This window comes from Salmo salar, chromosome 23 (assembly GCF_965601325.2).
Source record: "Salmo salar chromosome 23, fSalSal1, whole genome shotgun sequence".
Lineage (NCBI taxonomy): Eukaryota > Metazoa > Chordata > Actinopteri > Salmoniformes > Salmonidae > Salmo > Salmo salar.
In genome coordinates, this window is record NC_138313.1 from 11,024,909 (window position 1) to 11,044,398 (window position 19,490).

General features: G+C 42.4%; 1 protein-coding gene across 1 annotated transcript in view; it reads left to right on the plus strand.

Annotated features, from left to right (window-relative positions):
- The window catches only part of LOC106584045 (uncharacterized), a 188,904-nt gene that overhangs the window by 12,245 nt on the left and 157,169 nt on the right, over positions 1 to 19,490 (plus strand). The window contains exon 2 of the mRNA XM_014168854.3: positions 8,586 to 8,650. Within this exon, the coding sequence (XP_014024329.3) occupies positions 8,586 to 8,650 (65 nt within the window). The remainder of the gene's footprint in view (positions 1 to 8,585; positions 8,651 to 19,490) is intronic.

Sequence of the window (19,490 nt, forward strand, 5' to 3'; positions counted from 1 at the left end):
TTCTGGTTTACTTAGTGGATGTTCCTAGTCTTGACCCTATCAACCAGCATGGAGGTACGTCACTCGCCGTAGAATTAGAAAGCAGCGGCCTTTGACAATATGGGCCTCAATGGCTGTGGGAATCCTGGACCGGATACAGACTTCAAACAGCTTCGCTGCCCTGGATCCAGAGGTTCCAGCACCTAATAAAATACCAAAAATACCTTAATCCCTGGGGACTTCCACTTCAAGTTCGAATCTGGAGGTAGCTGCACCTCCTTCCCCTGTTCTGTCGCCCTCTCCGATGGCTTCTACAATGAATGAGGCTTCGTTGGTTATGGGAGGCTCAAAATGGGTGCCAAGAGTTGCAGACGTGCGAGATTACGCCTCTCGCAAGTTTTCAACGGGTCACTCAAATCATGCGAGGTGTAAGAATGGGCTGATTTCTTCTCGCATCTCGCCGGCTGTTGTTTTAGGCAGCTATATGGCAAGAAACGTCTCCGTTCCTGGAGCAAAAACCCTGTGCTACCCGACTGTAATAACGGAGCTGTGAGTCGGGAAGCAGGTGCAGGTGAATAAAACAACAAAACCAGTACCGAGACAATTCCATAAGGCTACATGCCAGTAAACAAGAACAATGCCAACTGGTGAGAAAACATAAGGGAGTGACATATAAAAGGGAGGAAATTAAGTCCAGGTGTGAATCATAATGATTAACAGGTGTGCATAATGATGAGTGCCAGTTGTGCGTAATGATGAATCCCAGGACTGGTGGTTAGTATTCTGGCAACGTTTTACGCCACAGGGGAGGAGCAGGAGAAGATGTGACACTGGCTGAAGCATTGACTGATCAAATCAAGCTCCTCAAAGGTACAGTATCTGAACTGGTTGTGTTAGGAGATCTAAATCTTGATTGGCTTACACATGCCTCAGATCAGTTTAGGAGTGTTTGTCTTGAGTTCAACTTGACTCCGCTAATAATGAAACCCACTCAGATTAATGTAAAAAACCTAACAAACTCCTCATTGACTGACCTTAACCGTCGCCATAAGTATTTGGCTAGTGGTGTTTTTGCAAATTATATCAGTGACCACTGCTCTATTGCTTGCATTAGAGATATCAAATTGAAAAACTCTGAACCTCGTATAATTGTGAGGATACATTTTAATAAATTATTGCCGAGGTGTTCTTTCATGATCTATATTATTCAGAGGATTTGTCTACTAGCTGCATAACAGACACCTGTTTTGGTACTTGATTTTTTCTAATCCATTTTTCCTCTCTGGCTGATAAACATGCCCCTCAAGCAACTCCGAGTCAAAAACCAAACTAATCCATGGTACTGTCTTGTACTCTGTGGTGGAAATTCAGTACTGAGAGAGACTTGTTAATTTCTTCAAACAATCATCTTTATTTAATATTGATTAATTATTGCAATAATGAAACCATCTATTTTTTTCCCCCTTTTTTCTCCCAAATTTAGTGGTATCCAATTGGTAGTAGTTACAGTTTTGTCTCATCGCTGCAACTCCCGTACGGACTCGGGAGAGGCGAAGGTCGAGAGCCATGCGTCCTCCGAAACACAACCCAACCAAGCCACACTGCTTCTTGACACAACGCGCATCCAACCCGGAAGCCAGCCGCACCAATGTGTCGGAGGAAACACTGTACACCTGGCGACCTGGTCAGCGTGCATTGCACCCGGCCCGCCACAGGAGTCGCCAGTGCGCGATGAGACAAGGATATCCCTACCAGCCAAACCCTACCTGACCTGGGCTCGAACCCAGAATCTCTGGTGGCACAGCTAGCACTGCGATGCAGCCACCCGGGAGGCGCAGTCCAACAGTCTTGACTGACTGTTAGGCTCTTAGCCTAACTAAAAACAATTAAAAAATATATTATATAGGCCCTAAAAAATGCTTAGTCATTTCTAACCTTCCCATAAGCCACCTTGGTTATCTACACACAGCCTTCCCTGTAGCTCATTTGGTAGAGCATGGTTTTTGCGACACCAGGGTTGTGGGTTCGATTCCCACAGGGGGCCAGCACAGGGAAAAAAAAAGAAGAAAAAAAAAAGAAATGAAATGTACTGTAAGTCGCTCTGGATAAGAGCGTCTACTAAAATGTAAAATGGTGTTTTACCCCCAACCCGGCTTAGTTTCCCAGATGCCAGGAAGATGAGACAATGAGGCATTGTTCTAAACTCGTCCAGACTATCTCTATCTCGGATCACACACACCACATCTTGTCTATGGAATGCCAGCTTTTAGGTTTTTATCACCAAGTCATTGTCAGCTCAAGCTATCTCTAGTAAAACCATATGCCCAGATTAGCTGCAGGGTGCTAGAGTGGAGACCATAAAACACAGCATGAGCATGACAGAAATATCTTACTGTTTGTTAAGTAAATAATTGTTACATATCCATCAAACAAGGTGAATACATCATTTTTCTATCACAACTCTCAGACCTCCTCTTGATAATAAATCAAGCCTGAGCCAAGGCTAGACAAACTGGTTCATTAACTGATTGGCAGCTATTTAGGCAATTGAGAAATAGGTGCACTGCTTTGGTTAAACATGCCAAATCAAACTACTTCCTTAGCTCTATGGCAGACACAGTTAGTGATCCCTCTAAATTCTGGAAAACTGTTAATTCACTAAAGCGGGGTCTAAGCAAGTATTTTAGACTCCTACATCATTACTGGAGAAGTTTATATTTGTGATGCCTTCAATCAGCATTTTATCTGGGCTGGTTTCAAATTTGAAATAAATCGTGGTCCTACTGTTCTTCCCACATACAGCCTCCAGCTGCCTCCATGGATGGTCAGTCCACCTCACATGACTTGGGAAATGGTAGTCAGGGTTTATATTTTTGGAAACTCACAGAAACAGAAGTCCTAGCTGCCTTTATCAGCAATTTACACCAAGAAGTCATTGGGGGTGACAATTTGGACCCGTCTTTGCTTTAGTATGCAGCGCCCCTCATTGCTGGCTCAGTAACACACATTTTTTTATTTAACTTTAGTATCAGGAAATATTCCAAAAGTGTGGAAAGCAGCTTTTGTGCTGCAACTCAGTAAGGGCAGGGATAGTAGTGACCTCTATGATTATCGACCAATTTCCAGCCTCCCTTGTCTTGTGAAAATCCTATCAACTGTATCATTCAGAGGATTTTCTTCCTTTTTAGCATAATGCTAGATAATAAAGGACAACGAAAGAAGGGATTAACTCTTTATCTCGAGTGTAGCCTATACACTGATTGACTGGTCTTATGGCTGACTGTTTCCCTATGTTGGATGTTTTCAGTTTGACATAAAGTGCCATCCACTTTGGTACTCAACAAGGCTTTATAGACTATAGCACTGGGTCAAGTCCCAGCATAAAACCCATTCACCTCTTTCCCCACTGAGCTACTGAGCACAGAGACATACCTTATACAGTGCAATTTATTTTTAATACATTTGCAAAAATGTCTAAAAAAATCTGTTTTTGCTTTGTTTTTATGAGGTGTTGTGTTTAGATTGATGAGCAATTTAATCAATTTTAGAATAAGGCTATATTGTAACAAAATGTGGAAAAAGTCAAAAGGGCCGGAATACTTTCCAAATGCACTGTAGCTGCCAGTCATGTCCACAAGACTAGAGGATGGCATCTCAGGCCACAGGTCCATAAAATGCTTCCAGGTCAAAGGTCAATAGAACATTTACTGAAAAATGTGCTGTTGTTTTGCTGGCTCACATTTGCCTGATGACTCCCACTGAATTTTTCCGCTGCTCTATCGATCACTATATACTTCTGTCTGAATCGTTCGTGGTAACAAGAGGCATTGTACAAAACAATGTAATCAGCGATTGGATCGTCTGTAAACAATAAAAGTATCAAAGGCAATGACGAATTTTCGAACCGTTGCTTTACTCACGTGTGTTCTGGTTCTGGGCCAACCTATCGGTTTCTGGGACCAATCAGACGATCCGAATGTGTTCGCATTCTAGAACGGTCGGTTTAGGAGTCAAATCCAGACTCATTGCAGAGAATAAACAAACATTTGTGGGTGTGGTGTGGCGTTTGGCCCGGAGCAATGAGTCTATGTAGCCAGGCTTGGTTTAGATGGTTGAGTCTTGATTTGTTATTATGTGTTTTAACAATAGACACTTTAGACAATGAAACTATCAAACTGACAGTCTACATTTGTCTGTGCTTTTGTGATTTGTCTGCAGGCTTTGGCGATTTGCTTTGTGTTGTTTTTCTACAGTAAGATTGTGATTTGTAAGGATCCAAATAGGCGTGGCACAATTACTGTATAACCATGTAAGCGGTGGTTATGGATGAAGACCATCAGGAAAATAAAATAACCGTCATAACTGTTTATTTGTTTTTAGAATTTTTTTTATTTTTTTATTTGGGAACGAACAGCTGACTGAAGTTGGGACTGCACGGCATTCATGCGGTCGAGTCCATTTCTGCGATAACATGGACTCAACGTGATAAAACTTTGTAGCTCCTTGCTGAAACAAGCAAGGTGTTCAAATCAAATACCAGTCCATGTGTTTAGCAGATGTTATTACGGGTGTAGTGAAATGCTTGTGTTTCTAGCTCTAACAGTGCAGTAATATCAAACAATTTCACAACAATATACACAAATGTAAAGGATTGGAATTAAGAATATGCAAATATTTGGGCGAGCATTTGCGCGAGCAGGATAGAATACAGTATATACATATGAGATGAGTAATGCAAAATATGTAAACATTATTAAAGTGACTAGTGTTCCATTATTGAAGTGGCCAGTGATTCCAAGTCTATGTATATAGGGCAGCAGCCTCTAAGGTGCTAGTGATGGCTATTTAACATCATTTAGCAGTCTGATGGCCTTGAGATAGAAGCTGTTCTTCAGTCTCACGGTCCCAGCTTTGATGCACCTGTACTGACCTCGCCTTCCGGATGATAGCGGGGTGAACAGGCAGTGGCTCAGGTGTTTGTTGTCCTTGATGATCTTTTTGGCCTTCCTATAACATTGGGTGCTGTAGGTGTCCTGTAGGGCAGGTAGTTTGCTCCTGGTGATGCATTGGGCAGACCACCCTCTGGAGAGCCCTGCGGTTGCGGGCGGTGCTGTTGCCGTACCAGGCGGTGATACAGCCCGACAGGATGCCCTCTATTGTGCATCTGTAAAAGTTTGTGAGGATTTTAGGTGCCAAGACAAATTTCTTCAGACTCCTGAGGTTGAAGAGGCACTGTTGCACCTTCTTCACCACACTGTCTATGTGAGTGGACCATTTCAGTTTGTCATTGATGTGTACGCTGAGGAACTTCAAGCTTTCCACCTTCTCCACTGCTGTCCTGTCGATGTGGATAGGGGGGTGCTCCCTCTGCTGTTTCCTGAAGTCCACAATCAGCTCCTTTGTTTTGTTGACGTTGGATGAGATGTTATTTTCCTGGCACCAAACTCCCAGGGCCCGCACCTCCTCACTGTAGGCTGTGTCATCATTGTTGGTAATCAGGCCTACTACTGTTGTGAGTGGCCACGCAGTCATAGGCGAACAGGGAGTACAGGAGGGGTCTGAGCACGCATCCTTTTGGGCCCCAGTTTTGATTATCAGCAAAGTGGAGGTGTTTTTTCCTACCTTCACCACCTGGGGGCGGCCCATCAGGAAGTCCAGGACCCAGTTGCACAGGGCAGGGTTCAGACCCAGGGCCTCAAGCTTAATGATGAGCTTGGAGGGTACTATGGTGTTGAATGCTGAGCTATAGTCAATGAACAGCATTCTTACATAGGTATTCTTCTTGTCCAGGTGGGATAGGGCAGTGTGCTGTGCAATGGCGATTGCATCGTCTGTGGATCTATTGGGGCGGTAAGCAAATTGAAGTGGGTCTCTAGGGTGTCAGGTAAGGTAGAGGTGATATGATCCTTGACTAGTCTCTCAAAGCACTTCATGATGACGGAAGTGAGTGCTACGGGGCGATAGTCATTTAGTTCAGTTACCTTTGCTTTCTTGGGTACAGGAACAATGGTGGCCATCTTGAAGCATGTGGGGACAGCAGACTGACCATGACCATCACAGCCCTAGATCCAAAGCTTTAGCAGTTGTCATACCTTAGCAGTTGATACCAATGTATGATATGTTGTCAAAGACATTTGTGAAGTTGTACTAGAACCATTGGATTACCGTGTTTGCACTGTGGTTGAGTTCAGTGTAGCCTATAGGAGGGAACATGATGCCAGAGTTATGGAGGATCAACAGCTATGGATGGTTTGTTGCCACTAATTGATTATCTAAGGGGGCTGCCAATTAGCCACATAAACAATATCGCTCTAAATGTCGCTGCTAACTAAATCACATTCTGCCAGTTGTCATGAAACATTATTAAGTTAGGAAAATTGCCTCCCTTTATTTTCCTTATGCTGATTATAAACAAGAGCTAAGTGGATTTGGCCTTGTTTGCCAAGTGAAATGTACTGTGAATGGCTTCCACTCTGTGCTTCCCTTAGATTTCCCCTTCATTGAGCCATCGTAAGGAATCAAAGGGCTCTATTCAGTCTGTATCACTGAAGTGTTACAGATTGCGTGCTAGAAATATAAAGGTAATTTCCGATTGAGCCAACATATGCAATGTTTACAGTGAATGCAGTCTCTGAACATTGCCTTGTAATAGCTACTGTAAATTGGACAGTGCAGGTAGATTAACAAGAATGTAAGCTTTCTGCCCATATCAGATATGTCTGTGTCCTGTGAAATTTTCCTCATGCTAATCACATTAGCCTATGTTAGCTCAACTGTCCTGGGGGGCACCGATCCCATAGAGGTTAACAGCTTCTACCCCCAAAGCCATAAGACTGCAGAACAATTAATCAAATGGCCGCCTGTACTATTTACATTGACGACCCCCCCCCCCGTAAGCATTTTACGGTAAGGTCTACACCTTTATTTGTCACATGCAATCTAAATGGCGCATGTGACAAATACGATTCGGTTTTTATTTGAACAGTAGTTAAGATGGGGAGAGGTCTGTCCATAATAAAGTGTTGCTCTGCCGTCTTAACAACGCTATAAACAGGGCATGTCCTACAGGTCCTAGTTTTGTGAAGAGGGACTTAGGAAAATTACAATTGTCCCAGAACAGGGCAGCACGGCTGGCCCTTAAATGTGCATGGAGAGCTAATATTAATAATATGCATGTAAATCTCTCTTGGCTCAAAGTAGAGAATAGATTGACTTCATCACTACTTGTATTGACATGTTGAATGCACCGATCTGTCTGTTTAAACTACTAGGACACAGCTCAGACACCCATGCATACCCCACACGACATGCCACCATAGGTCTCTTCACAGTCCCCAAGTCAAGAACAGACTATGGTGGGAGGTGCACAGTACTACATAGAGCCATGACTACATGGACACTATTTCACATCAAGTAACTCATGAAAGCAGTAAAATCAGATACATTTTTAAAAAACTGATAAAAATACACCTTATGGAACAGCAGGGACTGTGAAGAGACACACACAGGAACAGAAGCGCATACACACACATGATAACATATGCACTATACACACACATGCACATAGATTTTGTGATGTAGATATGTGGTGTGAGATTCATTGTAATGTTTTTAAGATTGTATATATCTACCTTAATTTTGCTGGACCCCAGGAAGAATGGGGATCCATAATAAATACAAATACAATTAAATTGCAATTACCAAAGTATTATGTAACATGCTAATAAAATGTTGCTCCAAAAGTAATGGCAGTTTTATTACACGAGCACAAGAACAGTATAATGTTAAGTGTTGACAATGCTAACGGTAACAAAACTGTAACGGTAACAAAATATGGCTATTAACTGTTGAAAGGAAACTAAATATCTAAAAACTGCCTTCTGGAATCAACTACAGCCAAGGTAGGTGGGAAATCATGTTAGTTTCTATTCTGAATAAACTACCCCTTTAAATATGTTATAGTGTGTGATTGAAACCAGAACACTGGACAAAAGTTTGAAGTTGTTTTTTGCTAAGCATATCCAACTTTCTTGTTTGTTTGCAAATGGCTTTGAATTTCTCTGCAATATTTTCAGGTATGATAAAATGAATAGCAGCTTTCAACCTTTTCAGTGGCATGCTGAAAGAGTCATACAATTTGCCCCCCCCCCAAAAAAAACACTTTACACAAAGCATAATTGAAACTATAGTTACCCCAGGTCTTGTACTTTCCCTTAGTTTCTTTCCCACATTTTCTCCAGCCAAATAGTATCGGGACCCACGGTTCAGAGTATATCAGCTGTGACGGAACCATGATGTCCTCAGTGTCAGTTGCATAAAATGTTTAGTTTGTTGTTGATTTATGACTGACGGTCTGATTGCAGTGTGGACAGACACTGCTTCCCAGTGGCCGTAGTCTATAGGTCACAATCTGCAGTGCTGCTAACTATGATTAGATGTTTGGGTCGTAATGAAGACTCAGAGCGCAGTATCCATGCTGGATGGTTATCATCTTACTTGTCTCTTTAGGTATGATTTGCGACTCGGATCCATCGACTCAAAATCAAGGATGTCTCGTATTTGTTTCCCCATGTTCCTTTCCTTGACTGTGTCGTTTGTCCCTGTAGGAGAACCCTCCTTCTGCTCCTGTCAATATGCACATTGTCTGCAGAAGAAGACTACCGAGCACAAGGTAAGCAGCCTCCACCCCCATCTCAACTCCATCTCTACATTGTAACAGTCTACACCAAACCTATGTCTGCCCCGCATCCATTAGCCATTTCTGTTGCCATATTTGTCGTCTGTTGTGGATGAGAGAGTGACCTTATCTAGCTATAAAGGGATGTCACTTTACAAAAGCCTGGTTTACTATGGCCTGTTCTTTCCTCCAAATGGAAACAGTTTAGCCATTTAAAGTTTTGAGTGTTACAGGGGGCTTGTGTGGGTGTGATAGGCATGGGTCTTGGTTGGACCAAGTGACATTTCACTTGTTGGCACCAGGCAGTATCTGAGAGGGAGGGTGAATACTGACTCCTGGTTGTAGAGTTGGAGAATGCCAGTACTTCTAATTTGTTGTTGCCATTGCATTTACATTTACATTTATGTCATTTAGCAGACGCTCTTATCCAGAGCGACTTACAAATTGGTGCATTCACCTTACCATTGCTTTAGGGTTCAAACTTGCCCAGAGAATGATATTACGTCAAATAAGTGATTTATGACATTACGCTATCATCAAGGACAAGAAATCTTCTTTGTTATGTGTTATTATTGGTATGTAGAGCTACTCTCCTCTTCCCATTCTTTTTTTAAAACCCTTCTTTATATGCTCTTGGTCCTCAGGTCCTAGAATACAGGTAGAGACAGCCCAAATAGCCTCCATTTCTTCCTTCCACTGACTCTTTCACGTCTCTCGCTCTCTCAAAGGTTCCAAAAGATAAGACATTTCACATATCATATTATGTGCAAATAGTTAAAGTACAAAAGGGAAAATAAATGGACAAATATGGGTTGTATTTACAATGGAGTTTGTTCTTCACTGGTTGCCCTTTTCTTGTGGCAACAGGTCACAAATCTTGCTGCTGTGATGGCACGCTGTGGTATTTCACCCAATAGATATGGGAGTTTATCACAACTCCCATATTTCAAATGTTTTGTGGGTCTGTGTAATCTGAGGGAAATATGTGTCTCTAATATGGTCATACATTTGGCAGGAGTTTAGGAAGTGCAGCTCAGTTTCCTCATTTTGTGTGCAGTGTGTGCATAGCCTGTCTTTTCTTGATAGCCAGGTCTGCCTACGGTGGCCTTTCTCAATGTTAATTTGTAATAATTTTTTGTTGTCTCATGATTTGGTTGGGTCTAATTGTGTTGCTGTCCTGGGGCTTTGTGGGGTCTGTTTGTGTTTGTGAACAGAGCCCCAGGACCATCTTGTTTAGGGGACTTTTCTCCAGGCTCATCTCTCTGTAGGTGATGGCATTGTTATGAAAGGTTTGGGAATCGCTTACTTTTAGGTGGAGGAAGAATTGAATGGCTCTTTTCTGGATTTTGATCATTAGTGGGTATCGGCTTAATTCTGCTCTGCATGCATTATTTGGTTGAATACTGAGGATATTTTTGCAGAATTCTGCATGCAGTCTCAATTTGGTGTTTGTCCCATTTTGTAAATTCTTGGTTGGTGAGCGGAAGCCCAGACCTCACAACCATAAAGGGTAATGGGTTCTATAACTGATTCAAGTATTTTTAGCCAGATCCAAATTGGGATGTTGATTTGTATGTTCCTTTTGATGGCATAGAAGGCCTTTCTTGCCTTGTCTCGCAGATCGTTCACAGCTTTGTGGAAGTTACTTGTGTTTAGGCCGAGGTATGTATAGTTTTTTGTGTGCTCTAGGGCATGTATTCCCAAACTGGGGTACCCCCAGCGGTACGCGCAATGCCGTCGGGGGTACACCAAATAAAAATGTGATTCACATTTTTATAACTACATTTAATTGTAATTTTTATTTTTTATTCTTCACATTTTCAAACAGTCCATTTAGTAAGGCCCGCATCCATAGAGACACATACCAACTCTACTGGTAGTACTGCTGAAATACAGTTGAAGTCGGAGGTTTACATACACTTAGGTTGGAGTCATTAAAACTCATTTTTCAACCACTCCACAAATTTCTTGTTAACAAACTATAGTTTTGGCAAATTGGTTAGGACATCTACATTGTGAATAATCTTTCCAACAATTGTTTACAGACAGATTATCTCACTTATAATTCACTGTATCACAATTCCAGTGGGTCAGTAGTTTAAATATACTAAGTTCACTGTGCCTTTAAACAGCTTGGAAAATTCCAGCAAATTATGTCATGGCTTTAGATAGCTTCTGATAGGCTAATTGACATCATTTGAGGTGTACCTGTGGATGTATTTCAAGGCCTACCTTCAAACTCAATGCCTCTTTGCTTGATATCATGGGGAAATCATAAGAAATAAGCCAAGACTGTAGAGAGACTTGTAGACCTCCACAGGTCTGGTTCATCCTTGGGAGCAATTTCCTAATGCCTGAAGGTACCAGGTTCATCTGTACAAACAATAGTACGCAAGTATAAACACCATGGGTGTAGCGGGGTGCGTAATTGGCGGCAGAGAAGTCAGGCGCAGGAGAGCAGAACTGGGTAACAACCGAAGATTTGTTAAGCAAAACCAATGGCATCCAGAACAACAAGATAAATGGGCACAAAAATAACCCATTGTGCGCTCACGGGGAACGTGCACAAGCACTACAATAAACAATCCCACACAAAGACATGGGGGGGAACAGAGGGTTAAACACAAAAGTAATTGAGGGAATTGGAACTAGATGTGAGGAAAAACAAGACAAAACACATGGAAAATGAATCGATGATGGCTAGAAGACTGGCGACACCGACCGCCAAGTGCCGCCCGAACAAGGAGAGGACCTGACTTCGGCGGACATCATGACGAAGGGACCACGCAGCCGTCATACCGCTCAGGAAAGAGACGCGTTCTGTCTCCTAGAGATGAACGTACTTAGGTGCGAAAAGTGCAAATCAATCCCAGAACAACAGCAAAGGACCCTGTGAAGATGCTGGAGGAAACAGGTACAGAACTATCTATATTCACAGTAAAACGAGTCCTATATCGACATAACCTGAAAGGCCGCTCAGCAAGGAAGAAAAAAGCCAGACTACGGTTTGCAACTGCACATGGGGACAAAGATCGTACCTTTTGAAGAAATGTCCTCTAGTCTGATGAAACAAAAACAGAACTGTTTGGCCATAATGACCATCGTTATGTTTGGAGTAAAAAGTGGGAGGCTTGCAAGCCGAAGAACACCATCCCAACCGTGAAGCACGGGGGTGGCAGCATTTTGTTGTTGAGGTGCTTTGCTGCAGGAGGGACTGGTGCACTTCACAAAATAGATGGCTTCATTAGGAAGGTAAATTATGTGGATATATTGAAGCAACATCTCAAGACATCAGGCAGGAAGTTAAAGCTTGGTCGCAAATGGATCTTCCAAATGGACAATGACCTCAAGCATACTTCCAAAATTGTGGCAAAAAGGCTAAAGGACAACAAAGTCAAGATATTGAAGTGGCCATCACAAAGCCCTGACCTCAATCCCATAGAAAATCTCTGGGCAGAACTGAAAAAGCGTGTGCAAGCAAGGAGGCCTACATACCTGACTCAGTTACACCAGCTCTGTCAGGAGGAATGGGACAAAATTCACCCAACTTATTGTGGGAAGCTTGTGGAAGGCTACACAAAATGTTTGACCCAAGTTAAACAATTTAAGGGCAATGCTACCAAATACTGATTGAGTGTATGTAAACTTCTGACCCACTGGGAATGTGATGAAATAAATAAAAGCTGAAATAAATAATTCTCTACTATTATTCTGACATTACACATTCTTAAAATAAAGTGGGGATCCTAACTGACCTAAGACAGGGAATTTTTACTTGGATTAAATGTCAGGAATTGTGAAAAACTGAGTTTACATGTATTTGGCTAAGGTGTATGTAAACTTCCGACTTCAACTGTAGATAATAAACAAAAGTGTTACATTTGCTCCTGCCACGCCCTCTACTGCTCATCCTGTGGTGTCTCCTTGACCTGCCGCCACTCCCCCAGTGCTCTCTCCCTCTCCCTGTGTGTGTGTGTGTGTGTGTGTGTGTGTGTGTGTGCAGAGACAGGTGCTGGAGTCAGAGCAGATCCCCACCAGCTGCAACCTGTTCCATAATCAAGACCTCTCAAATACTCAGTCCAGACTGCCAGATTGTAATTTCTGCTCACTAAGTCTACGTTTATAGTCGTTTGTTACTATTTAGATCCTGTCCCAACCCCTCTCGCTCCAGCCTCCGCACCTGGTTTCCTGCAACCCGCCCGAGCTTCCCCTGGCCTGCACTCCATCTTCCCTCTGTGTTTCAATACATACCTTGTTTAGGAGACATAGCAGTCTCCTTGTCTGAGTCTGCTCTTGGGTTTCCCTGTTCCACTCCGCGTAACAAAAAGTGAAATAAGCAATACAAAAAAATAACAGTAAACATTGCTGTGAGACGGAGTGAGAATGTAGTTGTACTCCCAGGTAAGGCCCTTGTTTCCAGTACCACTGAAGGCCACAATCTTTAGTCAGGCAGCTTGAAGATGTGTTGCCATCCAGGCCTATGTCACAGCATGCAGTGGCCTGATAGGGATATGACGACAAATACATTACGTACTTTTCCTCACCAAAGCCATATTAGCATTTACTGCACATGTTGCTAAACAATTCAACCATTTTGTTAGTGTCGCTGATAAATGGAAATTCACATGCTATATTCAGTTCATAAGCATTTACTAATACCTCTAAGGCAGTGTTTCCCAAACTTGATCCCCCCCATCGGTGCACATTTAGTTTTTTGCCCTAGCACTTCACAGCTAATTCAAATAACCAACTCATCAACAAGCATTGATTATTTGAATCAGCTGTGTAGTGCTAGGGCAAAACACTAAACGTGCACCGGGGCGGGGGAACCCTGCACTAGGACACAGGTATGCAACCCTGGTCTGGGAGTGCCACAGGCACGTCACGTTTTTTATTTAACCGACCTGGAAGACCAGGTGTGTTGAATTTAGGCAATCACTGAACTGATCAGTTGATCAGGGCTGTGTTCAGTACATAAAAACGTTATCGAACGTTCCATTGAACGGAAATGGTTTTGTACTGAATGACTAGTTGAAAAACAGGGAGGGGTTGTGGTTGCCTGCGGCACTCCAGGAACAGGGTTGCCTACTCCTGCTCTAGGGTCTTGTGGTGAAAGGACTGTTGTGCAAGGAATATGACAACAGCTTTCTTCCAGGGCCCATATTTACAAAGCGTCTCAGAGTAGGGCTAGTGATCTAGGATAACCTCCTCCTTGTAATTGTACGTGGTGTGAAGCTAGCTAGCTAACCTCTGTGTTGTCATAAGTGCATTGTTTGCTCTATAACCTGTTGATTCATATTCCTTGCGACCGTGATATATAGGCCAAAAGACAGAGACAATAAGAAGACACAGTGTCAGAATAAATTCACCCACACCTTTGTTTTATCACAAAACTAGATAGTAACCTCTGTCCAGTGAAGTACACAAAGCATATTGCATGTACAGTAACAGACAGTTACATGACCTAAAGCACGGTCAAGTAAGTTAATATTTCTGACATTTCCGGACCACTAAACAACTATTGATTTTGAACCAAGCAAGTCGTAAAGAAAACAGGAGCTGCCTCCACTGTTCCAGCACCATTTCAACTACAACATTTCAACATCATCAAATCACATCTGCTTAGTCTAATACAGTGACAACTAAAAGATACCAAAACAATTTAGTCCAATCAACATAAGTTAAATATGATGTGGCTGTCCATGGTTCTGATGTTTGTGTGTGTGTGTGTGCGTTTGTGCAAGTAGAAAAACATGTTGACTCACCCTACTTGTAGAGAAACGGTAGTGCCATCCTCATCTGTCATGTTGACGAAACGGTCTATGACTCTGTCACATAGGTAAACGCTTTTACTTTTTGTTGTGCTAAGCTACCAGGCTAAAATGCTTGCTCGCTAGCCTAATTTCCTTTTATGGGAAACATTAGCTAGTTAACATTTATCCTTCTACAGTGAGGGGAAAAAAGTATTTGATCCCCTGCTGATTTTGTACGTTTGCCCACTGACAAAGAAATGATCAGTCTATAATTTTAATGGTAGGTTTATTTGAACAGTGAGAGACAGAATAACAACAACAAAAATCCAGAAAAACGCATGTCAAAAATGTTATAAAATGATTTGCATTTTAATGAGGGAAATAAGTATTTGATCCCTCTGCAAAACATGACTTAGTACTTGGTGGCAAAACCCTTGTTGGCAATCAGAGGTCAGACGTTTCTTGTAGTTGGCCACCAGGTTTGCACACATCTCAGGAGGGATTTTGTCCCACTCTTCTTTGCAGATCTTCTCCAAGTCATTAAGGTTTTGAGGCTGACGTTTGGCAACTCGAACCTTCAGCTCCCTCCACAGATTTTCTATGGGATTTAGGTCTGGAGACTGGCTAGGCCACTCCAGGACCTTAATGTGCTTCTTCTTGAGCCACTCCTTTGTTGCCTTGGCCGTGTGTTTTGGGTCACTGTCATGCTGGAATACCCATCCAAGACCCATTTTCAATGCCCTGGCTGAGGAAGGAGGTTCTCACCCAAGATTTGACGGTACATGGCCCCGTCCATTGTCCCTTTGATGCAGTGAAGTTGTCCTGTCCCCTTAGCAGAAAAACACCCCCAAAGCATAATGTTTCCACCCCCATGTTTGACAGTGGGGATGGTGTTCTTGGGGTCATAGGCAGCATTCCTCCTACTCCAAACATGGCGAGTTGATGCCAAAGAGCTCCATTTTGGTCTCATCTGACCACAACACTTTCACCCAGTTGTCCTCTGAATCATTCAGATGTTCATTGGCAAACTTTAGACGGGCATGTATATGTGCTTTCTTGAGCAGGGTGACCTTGCGGGCGCTGCAGGATTTCAGTCCTTCACGGCGTAGTGTGTTACCAATTGTTTTCTTGGTGACTATGGTCCCAGCTGCCTTGAGATCATTGACAAATCCTCCTGTGTAGTTCTGGGCTGATTCCTCACCATTCTCATGATCATTGCAACTCCACGAGGTGAGATCTTGCATGGAGCCCCAGGCCGAGGGAGATTGACAGTTCTTTTGTGTTTCTTCCATTTGCGAATAATCGCACCAACTGTTGTCACCTTCTCACCAAGCTGCTTGGCGATGGTCTTGTAGCCCATTCCAGCCTTGTGTAGGTCTACAATCTTGTCCCTGACATCCTTGGAGAGCTCTTTGGTCTTGGCCAATGTGGAGAGTTTGGAATCTGATTGATTGCTTCTGTGGACAGGTGTCTTTTATACAGGTAACAAGCTGAGATAAGAGTGTGCTCCTAATCTCAGCTCGTTACCTGTATAAAAGACACCTGGGAGCCAGAAATCTTTCTGATTGAGAGGGGGTCAAATACTTATTTCCCTCATTAAAATGGAAATTCATTTCTAACATTTTTGACATGTGTTTTTCAGATTTTTTTGTTGTTATTCTGTCTCTCACTGTTCAAATAAACCTACCATTTCAATTGTAGACTGATCATTTCTTTGTCAGTGGGCAAATGTACAAAATCAGCAGGGGATCAAATACTTTTTCCCCTCACTGTACATCTAGCTACATATTGAACTTCCATCCCCTCAGGCCCTGGGGCACAACGATGTATGAATTAATGGTTGGATCAGAATTGCCGTTATAATCATTGGCCAGTACGGAGAATTAATAAGTAAAACCACAAGTCCAAATCCCTGTCGCCATCAATGGCTAATTTAGGAACAGGCCAATTTTAGCTAGCTGGCTAACTAGCCAGTAGAGGACAACAACACAACCAGATGCAACATTTCAAGTTTTTCTGTCAATGATGTTTACTCTCAATGGAATTTGATAAGGAGTGACACCAAAATGCATGCTGACTTTCCTTGACATTTATTTTTTTGGTGCGCCAGGACCATTCACAGTTGAGTTCGCTCAGTTTAGCTCAATGCTAATTTTGTATACTTTTTTTGTCAAGGGAGGCCAGATGCTCGCTGGCTTCCCCTGCCTTCAATGCTAAGGGCGGCAACAGTGTCATACTTGTTTGGACCAGACAGCATCAGATAGATGGCCTACACGTAGAGAAACAGAGTGGCACTGTTTCGCTCACTCAGATGCTTTCTCCTGTGAGATACATTCAGCCTCGTACGAATTGAAGGAAAATTATATGAAGCACAGTGAGACGAAAGATAAAATATTTTATGTATTTTTTGTTGTTTTTTTAACCTTTTTTGGGGAGGCTTCTCTTGGCATCTATGAATACACGCCACTGTAGCGAAGGTGACCTCTGTTGGTGGGGGTAAGCTAACGTTAGCTAGCTTTCCCCAAGCAGTTTGAAGACAGCTGGCTAGTTAATGGCATTTTAATCAACTTTATCGATCAATGAATAGCTAGCAAATATATTTGTTCACAACAACCTCTCCCTCAACGTGATCAAGACAAATGAGATGATTGTGGACTACAGGAAAAGGAGGACCGAGCATGCCCCCATTCTCATCGACGAGGCTGTAGTGGAACAGGTTGAGAGCTTCAAGTTCCTTGGTGTCCACATCACCAACAAACTATCATGGTCGAAACACACTAGGACAGTTGTAAAGAGGGCATGACAAGCCTATTCCCCCTCAGGAGACTGAAAAGATTTGGCATGGGTCCTCAGATCCTCAAAAGGTTCTACAGCTGCATCATCAAGAGCATCCTGACTGGTTGCATCACTGCCTGGTATGGCAACTGCTCGGGCTCAACCGGAAGGCACTACAGAGGGTAGTGCGTACGGCCCAGTACATCACCGGGGCCAAACTTCCTGCCATCCAGGACCTCTATATCAGGGGGTGTCAGAGGAAGGCCCTAAAAATTGTCAGAATCTAGCCCACCCTAGTTAAAGACTGTTCTCTCTGTTACCGCATGGCAAGCGGTACCGGAGCACGAAGTTGAGGTCCAAAAGGCTTCTTAACAGCTTCTACCCCAAGCCATAAGACTCCTGAACAGCTAATCAAAGGGCTACCCAGACCCCACTTTTACGCTGCTGCTACTCTCTGTTTATAATCTATGCATAGTCACTTAAACTCTTCCTACATGTACATATTACCTCAATTACCTCAACTAACCAGTGCCACCGCACATTGACTCTGTTCCGGTACCTCCTATATATAGCCTCACTTGTTATTTTACTGCTGCTGTTGAATTATTTGTTACTTTTATTTTCTATTTTCTATATTTTACTTATCTATTTTTTACTTAACACTTATTTGTATTAAGTTCTTAAAGCATTGTTGGTTAAGGGCTTGTAAGTAAGCACAGTTGTATTCGGTGAATTTGACAAATACAATATGATTTGATTTGAACTATGTGTTCCTTGTAGCAGCTAGTCGACCTAAGTCTTTGATGCATGCCTCCACACGAAAAAAGCCATAAATCAGTAGATACGTCATTTTCAACAGTGACCAGCACTGTATGTGAAGCTAGCCACAATAAAGATTAGCCATAATAGTGGAATTTGCGGTTCACCTTCAAAATAAAGGTCCCACATTGAAACGGATACAAATAGTGTAATCATGTCATATTTGCACTAGATGATGCTTGACAAGTTTGGAATGTTGTTATATAAATTCAACAAAAGAAATCATTTGTTAATTTGACAAAGGAAAAATTAGTTTAAATCGCACTGTGTATGTATTAGACTTCATAATTGCATTGGGGGCATACATATATTTCACAGTATAGCCTTGCCTATGGATTGTGGATCAATGAAATGGGGTATCAGCCGATTCAGTGACACCCACAGAACACAACTGTGAAGAGTTTACACACATATTATCATAGCAGCTCTTATTGGAGGACTTTGACTGTGGGAAATCGCCTCCTCAGTCAGTCTATTGTGCGTGTTAGACATTCATATTGCAATGTACATTCTTACCTATGGGTCCATGAAATGGGGTATCAGCCTACTCAGTGACATCCACAGAAGAGTTCACATCAGCTTTTCCCAAACTTGGTCCTGGGGACCCTAAGGGGTGCACGTTTAGTTTTTTGCCTGAGCAATAAATAGCTGATTCAAATAATCAAAGCTTGATGATGAGTTCGTTATTTGAATCAGCTGTGTAGTGCTAGGGCAAAAAACAAAATGTGCACCCCCCTGAGGTCCCCAGGACTGAATTTAGAAAACACTGGTTAACACATATATTAACGTCATAGCTCTTATTGCAGGACTTGTGAAACGAGCCACATTAGCTCACCAGTGAAACTACTATGTGTATCGAACATTCATATTCCAATGTACAGCCTTACCCATGGATCTTGGGTCCATGAAATGTGGTATCAGCCTACTCGGTGACATCCAAAGAATACAACTGTGAAGAGTTTACACATAATAACATCATAGCTCTTATTGCAGGACTTGACTGTTGGAAATCACTTCACTATTCAGCCTATTGACTGGTGAGCTAATGTTGCTCATTAAACGGCATTTTTCGAAATACGTACAATCTTATGCCGTTTACAGTTCAGGCATAGATCTATTTCCAAAGATAATGGTCTCCAATGTCACTCTGTTTGAATCTCCATTTTAGAGTATTCTATGATCGCTGAATCCATAATGCTTTTTGCTAAGTGTTTCCATGTGACTGTTTTAATGATACAAATTGGACAAAGGTAAATGTCAGCAACCATATGTTACCCCTTCCTCCCCAAATTTCTGCTGTTAACATTTATACTACGCTTTTCTAAATAAGTTATCACCTGTTCCATTTGACCTGTTACCAAGATGAAAGGTCGCAAGGTCGTATATGTGCAAGTCGTTCTAAAATAGCTGTGTTACCGCTTTGATGTCTGATTATTTACCAGTCTCCGTTCTTTTTACTGTGGTGAGTGTGGGTTTTGCATGCCCCC